Source organism: Thermobia domestica, chromosome 7 (assembly GCF_964235325.1).
Source record: "Thermobia domestica chromosome 7, izTheDome1.hap1.1, whole genome shotgun sequence".
NCBI classification, from domain to species: Eukaryota; Metazoa; Arthropoda; class Insecta; order Zygentoma; family Lepismatidae; genus Thermobia; species Thermobia domestica.
This window is the reverse complement of record NC_137460.1, coordinates 87770131-87782685: the sequence shown is the minus strand read 5'-3', so window position 1 is coordinate 87782685 and position 12555 is coordinate 87770131. Positions and strand designations below refer to the sequence as shown.

Genomic DNA, 12555 nt, shown 5'->3' with positions numbered 1-12555 from the left:
CCAGTAGCAATTTCATCTTAAAGTATAAATAATTAGATATCTTCATGGGGTGTTAGAACATCATGGAGTCTACCAAAATTAAATTTTAAAAACTTTTGAAAATATAATGTGACATTTGTAAACAGTATTTGAAATATGTGTTTACCCAAAACTTCCAGCTAGTACATCTAACATCTGGAGAAACACTGTGAAATAAAAGTGTATGAGATCTTGAAATTTCGGAAACAATTATTGGTCGCAACAAAATTAAATAAGATGGTACTTCTATGGGTTAAATGAGTACCTCAGTACAATTTCGATCGAAAGATTAGTTCAGTCCTAGGTTTTCTTCAGGCAATTCCAAGGGTTCATCGAGCTGTACAAAAGAATGAAAATTCGCTGTCAATATCTAAGATAGTAACCAAGATATAAGGAATTATATATTTTATGACGTAAAAATAGAGATCTTTATATATTTGTACTTTTGGGTCTTTCCTATAAGAAAAAATATCAGAAAACTACTGTATATACCTTAATAGACAATTCAATGGGCGGGGACACAGTAGCTTAGTGGTAGGGTGTTTAACTAATCTTTTTTTTTTTGCAGAAACTATTGGAGTATTCACTTAACCCATAGAGATACGATCATACTTAACTCCCTATTTAATTTTAAATTAAATAAAAGGAAATATTTCAGTGTAGCGACCCACGATTATGCATTTCAGTCTCGTGGAGATTTTGATTAAAGCAAGTGAATGTTATTGACAGAATTGATGGAATGCAAAGGTGGGAGGAAAGAGAGAACCCCGAGAAAACCCACTAATACGATGTCCACTACAAACTGACTTGGCCGCGGATAGAACCAAGAACTCAATACACCAGAGGTAAGCACTCTACCACTAAGCCACTGTGCCCCCGCCAATTTAATTGTCTATTAAGGTATATACGGTTGTTTTCTGAAATTTCTTCTTCTTACAGCAAAGACTCAAAAGTACAAATCCATGTGGGTCTCTATTTTTACGACGTTATAAAATACACAATTCCTTATATCTCGCTTGCTATATTAGATATTGACAAAAAATGTTCACTTTATTTCAGAGCCCGATGAACGCTTGGAATTGTCCAAAGAAAATTTAGAGCTGAATTAATCTTTCAATCGAAATTGTACTGACGAGTCTGAAGTACTCACTTAACCCATAGAAGTACCATCTTATTTAACTTTTGTTAGGATCAATAATTGTTTTCTGAAATTTCAAGATCTAATACGCTTTTATTGTATGGTGTCTCTCTAGCTGCTAGATGTACTAGCTGGAAGTTTTAGGTAAATATATACTTCTAATACTCTTTATAAATGTCAAAATATATTTTCCAAAGCTTTTAAAATGTAATCTTGGTAGATCCCATGATGTTCTTAAACTCCATGGAAATACCTAATTACTTTAAGATGAAATTGCTACTGATGCTTATTAACTTTCCATGGCCGGTTTCGGAAATTTTACCACCTAACACGAAAACCCCATAACTGTATGGATCCTCCCTTTATTTGACAATATCTTGATAATCATATTTCAATTAATTTTCTAAATTGTACTGTCTAATATGCAAGCTCCACGTACCTATGGTGTCACTTTTTATTTCATCATATTTCGGTAACTGTTAGGCGTACCGACTTGCGGTTTCGGTAAACACACACCTCTAAGGTTCTTTAAAACGTTATTAAGACATATTTAAGAATGTTTAGAAATGAGAGTTCTGCGAATATCATGGTACCCGTAAACCCCCATCAGGGCGTGTGTGTAGTGTATTTAATTGAAACTACTTTTGAGATGGTTGTAAGCTCTCGTAATTACGTTTCCGAAACTGCCCATCTAGTACGCAAACCCCACATTTCTATGGTGTCGTTCTTTATTTTCCCATATCTCGATATCCATAAGGCTTACCGAGTTGAGGTTTTCGGTAAACAGATGTCAGTTCCTTACATTTTAGAGACATACATTTTTATATATCTAAAAAATACAGACATTAGGTACCCCATGGTACCCCGAACACCATTGGGGTACCCACTTACTTTTGAATGGTAATACATTTTGAGTTGTTGTTCAGCATCAATAAACACCTCATATTTTTTCTACGTGCAACCCAAAAGTCCATACCTGACCGAACAGATTTTTTCCATTTAATCTCAAAAAGGTTAAGATATTTTGTATTGTTAAGTACAACCAAATTAAGCACACTGAATATAACATTTTAAATATTTTCTGATTTTTGTTGCAGGTATTTCGTGCTTCAAACCAGGATTCTGCTTGAAAGACAGTCAAAAGAAGCAGTGTAGGTTGTGGCTAAAAGTACGTCCTTTTTGAAGACAGACCCAGTTGTACTTACATTATTTTGTACGAATATATAACCCTAATAAAGATACTGTACTACAAATTATTTCTTTCTTCCATAAATTATAATAAAATATTATCTCTGTTTAAAGAAAATGATTGTTAATGTTAAGTCATTTTAATTCTTTTTCTCTGTAATAAGAACATTATCCCTCGCAATATTTTTTATCTTTGTGCTATTGCGATTGGATGAAGTAAAATTCTATACGAAGCACTATTATTTCAGACATGCATTAATAACTAATGTATTGTTCTGTATGTAAGACAATGTGTATACTGAACATGTCTAGCGAAGGTGTTGTTTTAGTACAGAATCTATAACTCAGCTTTTCAGTAGTCAACTTTATTGGGAATCCGAAGAAAGAAGTAAAAAAAACTTACCAGCGTGTGTGTGTTCGAATTCTGGACTAATCCAAATTATCCAGAGAAATCATTATATATTTCTTTGTTGCTATTTCAGATGTATCCTTTATCCAAGTCGTATGAAACGAAGACTTCATACATCGCTATACTTTGTATGAACTATGTTCCGTATTTACTTAATCACTTTGTAACTTTCTCTAGTGTTGACAAGGCCGCAGGTGTCAATCGAATAGTTTAGTGTTTCACTCATGTCACCTTGTGACTAAGGTACGTCCTGTCGGTATATATATGGTACTGGGTTCAATTAGCGATAAAATACATTTTTAGCGTTAAACAAATGCAAAAATCTACACGAAATGAGATACCGTGATCTCTGACTTACGGATAACACCAAGCAACTAATGGTACTGAGTGTGATTGAGTTTACTAATTACTATTTGGCTAAAATCAGTGTTCCTTTATGTATAGTTCTTTTCGTGCTTTGAATTGCAAAGTTTGAAATAACCGTTTTAAATTATTGTGTATACATATCTTCCGAGTAATTCTGAGAATCATTGCTCTCTCTTTAAGCAATGTATGAGACTGTTAAATTGCTCGTTGCTTAAAATGTTGCACTAAGAAGGATGCATCCAGGAAAGTCCAAATTTGCAGAATGTCTATAGCAGGGAAGAATAAATATGTTTAGTCGATGGCTGCACAACGCCTCCGCTGTCACCACGTTGTCACACAGCGAATACAGCGAACGTTTAAGAGTATTCTGCACTTACTATTAGGTATCGGCCTGGGAACTTTGGCGCATCTACCCAGTCTCCTTCTTGGTGTTGCATTTTTAATGGCGAGTACTGAGTAGGAATCATCTTGTAAGCGAATACGTTTTCGGCTGACACCACACTTTTAATTATTGCGACATTAAAAAAAAGAGACATAACTTACCTGTTAATTAAAATGTACAGAGAAGTTATTTCTGGAAAATTCTATTCAGGCCTCTTGTGGTAACAACTGCACTTTAGAAGAAGATACTATTAAGGAAAGGAATGAGGTAAACTAATCTTTATATCGTACAAGCAATGGATGATAACAGCTTAATAAATGATTGTACGTAAATCTTGTTTGAGTTTGAATATAGGATTGTATAAGGCTGTGCATTTTGCATTATTATTGAAGTGCTGCAACTAACTAACTGCAAACCATATGATAAATTCTTACAGTAATATATCACATATTGATTTACTCTGTATGGAAACGAAAATAGTTTAACATATGGTTAACCTCCTTTGTGCCCATAATTTTAAAATTAACGCTTGTGTCACTTTTCAACACTTGGCTTTGCAGTAGCTTTCCAACGAATTAGCAGGAAGCCCAAACTTATAGGACACCCTGCAGGTAAATACATTTCTTTGGACAGTTTCACTGCTCCAAACTAAGATTTGAAAAGTGTAGTATTGTTAATTTTATTATTATTGGCACAAAGGAGATCAACCATATTTTAAGCTATTTTTGTTTTCATACAGAGTAAAACAATATTTGACATTACAGTAACAATGTATCATGCACTTCGCAGTATGTTGCAGCACTTTAATAATGGTGCACTATACGTACACTCTAGATCCTGCATATGTCCGATGCATACATTACAAGAAGGCAATACGTATTCGATACAGGCAAAATCTGTATATTTCATATGGACAACCTATTAGCTATATACATCCAATCTATACATTACATATGGCCAACCTGTACGCGACATACGTATAATATATATGCTGCATGCAGACAGTCTGTAAGCTACATATATGCACTCTGTATGGTGCATACGGATATTCTGTATGCTGTATCTGGACAAGCTGTATGCGACATAAGGAAAATCTGTATAATACATACGTACAATACGTATACTGTATTTAGTCGTACGTACGGGGCACAAGTACAGTATAGATGCTGTCTCAGGGTTGAACGCAAGAAACATACGTACAGAACGTATATTGCATACTTCTTGAAATCATGCTCTGTCCTGATAGTGAGTGTATGTCGTCATTATTAACCCACATGCTACATACGACCCTGACGTCACAAAGCTAGATATTACCTCCGTATATACTTGTTGCTGCAGATGACGTCACACGAATGACGTCATTGCACTTATGCAGACAGTACGTATAATACATACTTTTTCAGCTATACGTTTGCTGCAGGATGTTATATACGGTTGTACGTTAAGTCCAGAAACTACAGGAATTACGAATGTAACCTACGTTTTTAAGTATGCCACCTACATTTTTTTTTCTCAGTGCAGTTATTTTAATTACATTTTGAAATAATATGAAGAATTAGCCTACATCATACCCCTATTAAAACTGATGTAGTTTGATAATCTTGTAGCTTTCGATGTCATGACAACCAAGCTAGAATGAAAAAAAAAAGAAGTTTTCATATTGCATAAAGCTGATTCTTTTAAATATTGTGAATAAAAGCCATTTCAGAATTCAAACAAATAGTTTACTTCATGGCAAAATATATCTAGAATTTAGAAAAATCACGTTTATTACTAATTACTAAATCCAATTTTTGTTTGTGTTTTGTTGCGTACGGTTTCCGAGAAATATATTTAAAAAGTATGCCAACTAGCAGGGGTTGGATCATGGGGGTCCGGACACCCCGAAATTTCGACTTTTGTGTAAATGTAGCTTAATTTTAGGGGTAATTTTAGTAATTTTAATATAAAATACCCTCATATTGAGTTCGGACCCTTCCTGAAATAAATTGCTCCGTATGCTACAGCCAACTAGTCCCATAATACCAGCCAACCAGCCCCTTACTAGGGGTTGGTTGGCATATTTCAGTTTAAAAGAAAGAAAAAAATTCTCGGAAACCATAAGCAACAAAACACAAACAAAAGTTGGATTTATCAGAGGAAACCTTGGTCTTTCCATACACGTTCATTACATTGCAATACAGTGCACTATCTGATCAGAAAAAAATTAAGAATGAAAGTTCGCCAATCAGCCCCGGTCTCCCCTACTCCGGGTAAATTAATATGCGTAGCAGTAAATAAATGGGTGAAAGTTAGAGTGATGTTATAACGACTCATTATGCTTCAGATAAATTAATAAGAATAGCAGAAAATGAGCGAGTGAAAGTTACAATGGTGTAACAACGACTTATTATACTCTGGGTAAATTAATACGACTAGCAGTAAATGGGTGGCTGAAAGTTACAGTGGTCTAATAACGACTCATTATACCCCAGGTAAATTAATTCGAGTAGCAGTAAACAGACAGGTGAAAGTTAGTAGTGTAATAACGACACTCCGGGTAAATTAATATTAGTAGTAGTAAACGGATGGGAAAAAGTTAGAGTGGTGTAAATCATATTTCCTTGTCTAAGTAGCACAACTTTTTTTGATAAACAAAAACAGTTTTGTTTTCTTTATCACTAGAACTTTTCACAGTCATGTGTTGAGATCTACCATCTTTCAGAATGAAACTCTTACTTCACATTTTCTGTTAAGATTGACTTATCCAGATCTGGTTTTTGTATCTGTCTCTTTTTTCCTTTCCACAAAGTGGCACAGTATGAATTAAATTCTTTACTTGGTTTTTCAAATATACGTGTCAAATGTTCAATTGAAAAGCTGCAAACAAGTTAGTTTTGTTTTATATTGTGAAAGCACCGTAGACTTCGAAGCTGTGAAGGGATGTAGTCTTTAAACCGGAAGTGAGAGATCTGCAACTTTTTGTTTCAGTAGATGAATAAGGAGGGAGATAAATTCTGTTTTGGGGATGCTGAATCCATATAAAAGCAAATATCGTTCTCTTACTTTTTTTTTTTACTCTAAAGGAATTCAGTATTAAAACCAGTTGAGAATGCTCGAAGAGCATTACCAGAACGAACTTATAAAGAATTATTTTTTTCGACATTTATATGAAATTTTATTGAGTCAATGACTAATGACGCAATAATTATTGACTCAGTAACTGGTATTGGTATTGATCAACACCACTATAATCTCTCTATGACTTACGGTTCCCGAAACATGACTCCTTAAATCTTCCGGAATGATAACTTTTTGGCCAATATTTAGGGAATGGTAAGAGTGACGCGAAAAATTCCATAACTTCTTTCAGATAGTTTTTGATGCTCCATCGAATGGGGAGCTCAAAATTGAAAAATTCGCAAATAACAGACAGACACCCAGAAAGAGACATAAAGAATTCAATAACGAACTTCTTAATTCGTTGACTGGCAACATTTATAATTGTAACAGTTTCGATCTTAATAGAGTGAAAATGGCGCAGATGGAGTGTGCTCTCCAAAGGTCACTAAAATATGTAGGATAAAATCATAACAATATTGAAATTACGGTATTTTTAGAATGACTTTACCGAGCGAAGTAGCTCAAGTGGTAGAGCGCTGGCTTCGCAATCGGGAGGTCGCGGGTTCGATTTCCGCTGCCAACCATCCTGACTGGGGTTTTCCAGGGTTTCCGTCAGTCTTACCCTAGAACATTCCAGATTATGCTGCCATACTCTCATTCAAGAATACGTATTTATTTCACTGTGAGAAAAAACAAAGGAAGAAAACAAAGACAAAAGTTCCATTTTCATTCAAAAATACCTTGAACTTCATTCTCAGAAGCACCGATTTTTATTTTATTTTTCAGGAAATATTCAAGGAACCTCCACTAAGCCTGAGTGTAGTCGCGAACTATGAGAGCACCCTCATTGATTTTCAAAAACCCGATGCCCTTGACGCGTAACCTCAGTCCATCCATGTGTTGTGTTGCAGACGTTGAAATGGATCATTTCATTCGCACCAATCTAATATTTAATAGAATGTGATATTACTAAATTGTAAAATCATGATTGATAATTGTAACCCGAAAAAATGAATATTTCATTCTTCTTTTTTTTTATTGCAGTTTTTCTTTATGAAAAAAATATAAATTTCTGTATATTTCCAGATGGAGAGTGATATGTCACACGACGCTATGACGTCTCTCCGAAGTGAGTTGGCAGCCCTGCAGTACAAAAGAGATAAACTCCTTTCGGAGGTAAGTGTTTTCACTAACTTTAAAATGAGGTTCTCTCTTTGACTTGAATGTAGAAATAAGATACCGGTAATTAACCCTTTCAGACTCTATGTCCATTCCAATGAACATGTAGTTTATCTCGTTATTTTTCAAGCTTATAACAAAATATTCCAGTTGAAAACACCTGGATATCCTAAAACAATGGGAACCTATGTCGACACTTTACTTAACATCCATGACGTCGCGACATTTCTTTGATTTTCTTTTGTTTATAATAATATGGATTATAGTAGTGTAAGACAAGGATCTTATAAAATAGAGGATCTGCCCATAGCCTATATATCTTCATCCTATTACATCAATGAAGTCAAAAAACAACCGAGAATCGGCACGTCTGATTGGCTAATCTCGTTTCTGCTATCATCTGATTGGCTACTTTCGTTTTCGCCATGATTGTTGGCTCAAAACATTCGATCCTATTGGGCGGAGTGAGCAGAGTAGGGGTGGCGAAACTGTGACGTATGGTTTCAAAATGTTGTTGTAAGGACAGATCCTCTATTTTATAAGATTCTTGGTGTGAGACTGACAAGGGACATCACCCAATTGTCCGGCTCCGATTTCAATGAAATTTTTGTTGCTGATAGAGGACATGTATTCATTACTTGTGATAACAGAAATTTTTGCCATGGTGCATGTTTTCTATTTTTCAATAATTTTTAAAGGTTGTGATGTGGTTAATAGAGATTACTGCAGAAGTCCCTTACTACCCTTTGTAAACAGAGTGTTAATGAAAAAACAACCATGTATATACGTATAGGGCCTACGGGGAAGTCGTATGGTACGTATGACCTTGACGGCAGCCATCTTGGAATCCGCCATTTTGAATTAAGGTCAAGTTTTTTAAATGGGAATAGGGTAATATGATACATAATTTCGAGCTAGAATTTAATCAGGAAGACAATGGTAAAGTTAGTTTTAAGATGCGCCCATTTGATGAAAAGTTACAGGCATATTAATTGTTTATACTTACTATATGTGGCGTAAGTCCCTTACCTCCGCTTCTAACCCGCGTATTAATGATAATAAGTGGATAAATGTTTCGGTAATACATATTATGCCTAGAGGGAAGTGATACGATAAGGGTATCATTGACGGCAGCCATCTTGAAAACCGCCATTTTGAATTAAAGTGAAGTTTTGAAAACTGAAAACCATAGCAAGTGGCACAAAATTTTAATAGTAAATTTTCCCCAAAAGCCAATGGTATGCTTATTTTTGTTCTATAGTTCACCAGTATGAATTTATGATTGCTTCTGTGCACGAAACGTCCATTATTCGATCTTTCAAACTGGCAACACTCCTAATTTTCACCGCATGTTTTAAGATTCCAACTGGCACTTTGCAAATGTTTCCATGGCTCATGTTTTCAAAATTTATTACATTTTTTTAAGAGTTGCGATTTGTCAGTTCATGAATAGTGTTGGGATAAGCATCCAGCAATCTTTCTGAATTTTGAAGACTTGCCATGTAATTATTAATTTCATAGGCAATGTAATTATTTATTTCCTATACCTGCCCTTCAAAAACTCGTTTACTGACATGAATCATCGCAGAACGAAACAACTCCAACTTTGCATTCAGATAATGCCGGAGATTTGGAAACATTTGCAAAGTGCCAGTTGGAATCTTAAAACATGCGGTGAAAATTAGGAGTGTTGCCAGTTTGAAAGATCGAATAATGGACGTTTCGTGCACATTAGAAGCAATCATAAATTCATACTGGTGAACTATAGAACAAAAATAAGCATACCATTGGCTTTTGGGGAAAATTTACTATTAAAATTTTGTGCCACTTGCTATGGTTTTCAGTTTTTAAAACTTCACTTTAATTCAAAATGGCGGTTTTCAAGATGGCTGCCGTCAATGATACCCTTATCGTATCACTTCCCTCTAGGCATAATATGTATTACCGAAACATTTATCCACTTATTATCATTAATACGCGGGTTAGAAGCGGAGGTAAGGGACTTACGCACATAGTAAGTATAAACAATTAATATGCCTGTAACTTTTCATCAAATGGGCGCATCTTAAAACTAACTTTACCATTGTCTTCCTGATTAAATTCTAGCTCGAAATTATGTATCATATTACCCTATTCCCATTTAAAAAAACTTGACCTTAATTCAAAATGGCGGATTCCAAGATGGCTGCCGTCAAGGTCATACGTACCATACGACTTCCCCGTAGGCCCTATACGTATATACATGGTTGTTTTTTCATTAACACTCTGTTTACAAAGGGTAGTAAGGGACTTCTGCAGTAATCTTTATTAACCACATCACAACCTTTAAAAATTATTGAAAAATAGAAAACATGCACCATGGCAAAAATTTCTGTTATCACAAGTAATGAATACATGTCCTCTATCAGCAACAAAAATTTCATTGAAATCGGAGCCGGACAATTGGGTGATGTCCCTTGTGAGTTTCTATTATTATATCCCGGATTTCAATTTCTGAGAATTACCTATCAGTTTTCAAGTACAACATTTGGGGTTTGAAAGTAGGAATCAACTAATCAGGTTTCACTAAAGATAACTTTCCATCAGTGACCATACATAGACTATGTATGAACCCTGGCTACAAACCCTAAGGCTCAAAATGTAAGTAATTATTGTATATCGATTGGTTTTATTAATTGTTATCAGGTTTCATACCCTAAATTTTGATTTTCAAGTTCAAAATTTAAAATTAACGACAGATAATGATCTACCAGTCAAATTGCATTAAAAATAACTTTCCATGAATGATCTTAAATTGCAATCCTTAAGATTCAAAGTGAGACATTTTGAATCAACGGCAGGAATCAACCAATCTGATTGTACCAGTGGCCTTAGACTACGAGTTTTCCTTAAGTTTTAAAGTTCTAACATGATATTTTAGATCAACATCCTCAAATTTGAATTGTAGCAATTCTTATCCATGAAAGGACACAAGTAAGATCATACAAATTTACGTGAATCCTAGATAACAATTACAAATGTTTGTTTTCCACAATTCTAAAATTTAAGACATGGGTTAATGTACCCCTCCCAATTTTTAAAAGGAAACATCAACGTACAAATATCAAAGGAAAGAGAAGTAACCCCTGCATTTACTTATATAAGCATATAATCCACTAAGGTCATAATAGGTCAAACAGGACATAATAGGTAAAATATCTTCAAATTTTGAATTTTTGACAATATTACTTTACTTATAAAGAGAACAAGCAGGAGCAGCTAAAGGAGGTGGGCTGATAAGGGCCATTTTTCGCCCATCGGGCCCGAGATGTGAAATGCATGGTTTCCAATAGTATACCTCACAAAATAAGAAAACAAATATATTTTAATGGAAAGCGCTATAAGTGAGAGGTAAAAAAAAAAATAAACAAAGACGTAAGTCGTGTGTTAATGAGGAACGTAAACACTAATGTCATGAGTTGGCATCCGAGAAAGCAACAGTAAATAGAACACTAACGGCTAGAATAAGAAGAATGAAGTCTACTACGACTATGAGATCAATATATTACATCGGAAATAATCAAGCATAGATAATAATCAGATAGCTGGAGACACTTGTAGCTAGTTTGCAGATTAGGCATCGTGCTTGCTGTCGTCATCCGAATCGCCACTGGACCATCCTGCAGCGGCATCTTGTAGTGTATGAGTATATTCTAGACTCGGTTTCTTAACTGCGGTGGAATTGTGGCGCCAGTAATCCAGAAACCATAGTACGGAACCAACATGCCCACAACATCCGACGACCCGTGCGCCTACTTTACATTGACAGTACCACTGAACTCGGAGAACAGAAGCATCGTCATGATGTATGTACAGAGAGTACATACCTTTGTCACTTAAGTGCTCGTGAGTGTAAGGATCGGAGACATCAGGTAACGATTGTTGGTCGTTGTTTTTCATCTTTCCCTCAGTATTGCAATATAACGTATTAATGACTTCCCATCGGTACTTCATTGACGCGTGGTATGTATGAGTCTTCGATATATATATCTATTGCAGAATTTCATGCCATTCTGCGACTGGTTTTCCTGCTCGCACTTTTACTCATACCACTTTCAGAAATGACACGCCTTCTCAATACTCCATAACGTGCTGTCTCTATTTTTGCTGCTCTACACACATATCCGCGCAAACAATACATTTTCTTTATATATCTTATTGACATGCTGAGCATGTATTTTCAGTCACAATCGGTAACTTACATCAGAGCTGGAGTATCCAGTTGAACTCGTACATTACAGCGTATAAACGGTATTCATCGCTCTATACTCTCGCGCAATACATTTTGTTCTCTAATAGGTAGAAGGACACACTAAACCAAAATCAGTTAGTACTCATATCAAAGGTTACACAGTGTTATATCATGACGAGTCAGATTTATTTTGGTTCATCGACTCCTTCTTCCTATAAGCCTCCATCAAAGACAGCAAACATTACCAAAATGTCGCAAAACGCTGAAACGGACTCTTTTTGGGCACTCATTTCTATGACTTACTATTTTCTTTATCACGTATCTATTATTTTTACATATGCAACATATCTTCTAGTATACAAATACATTGCAAACTTGTCGGAATCGGACACTTCATTTTTCCGTTGTCTGATGGGCGAAAAATGGCCCTTATCCGCCCACCTCCTTTACAGAAATATATATTCGAGTTCTAGAGATCCATTTGCCATTTTTTCACAATTGCCAAATTTAAGGGCTGCGCCAATGTGTCCCGCCCAATATTT

General features: G+C 35.3%; 1 protein-coding gene across 2 annotated transcripts in view; it reads left to right on the top strand.

The window, feature by feature from the left end:
• LOC145690271 (coiled-coil domain-containing protein 170-like) overlaps positions 1–12555 on the top strand; it is a 266079-nt gene that overhangs the window by 162244 nt on the left and 91280 nt on the right. For both annotated transcript variants that reach the window (XM_081765008.1, XM_081765009.1), the window contains exon 2: positions 7690–7779. In XM_081765008.1, coding sequence (XP_081621134.1) covers positions 7690–7779 — 90 coding nt within the window. The remainder of the gene's footprint in view (positions 1–7689; positions 7780–12555) is intronic.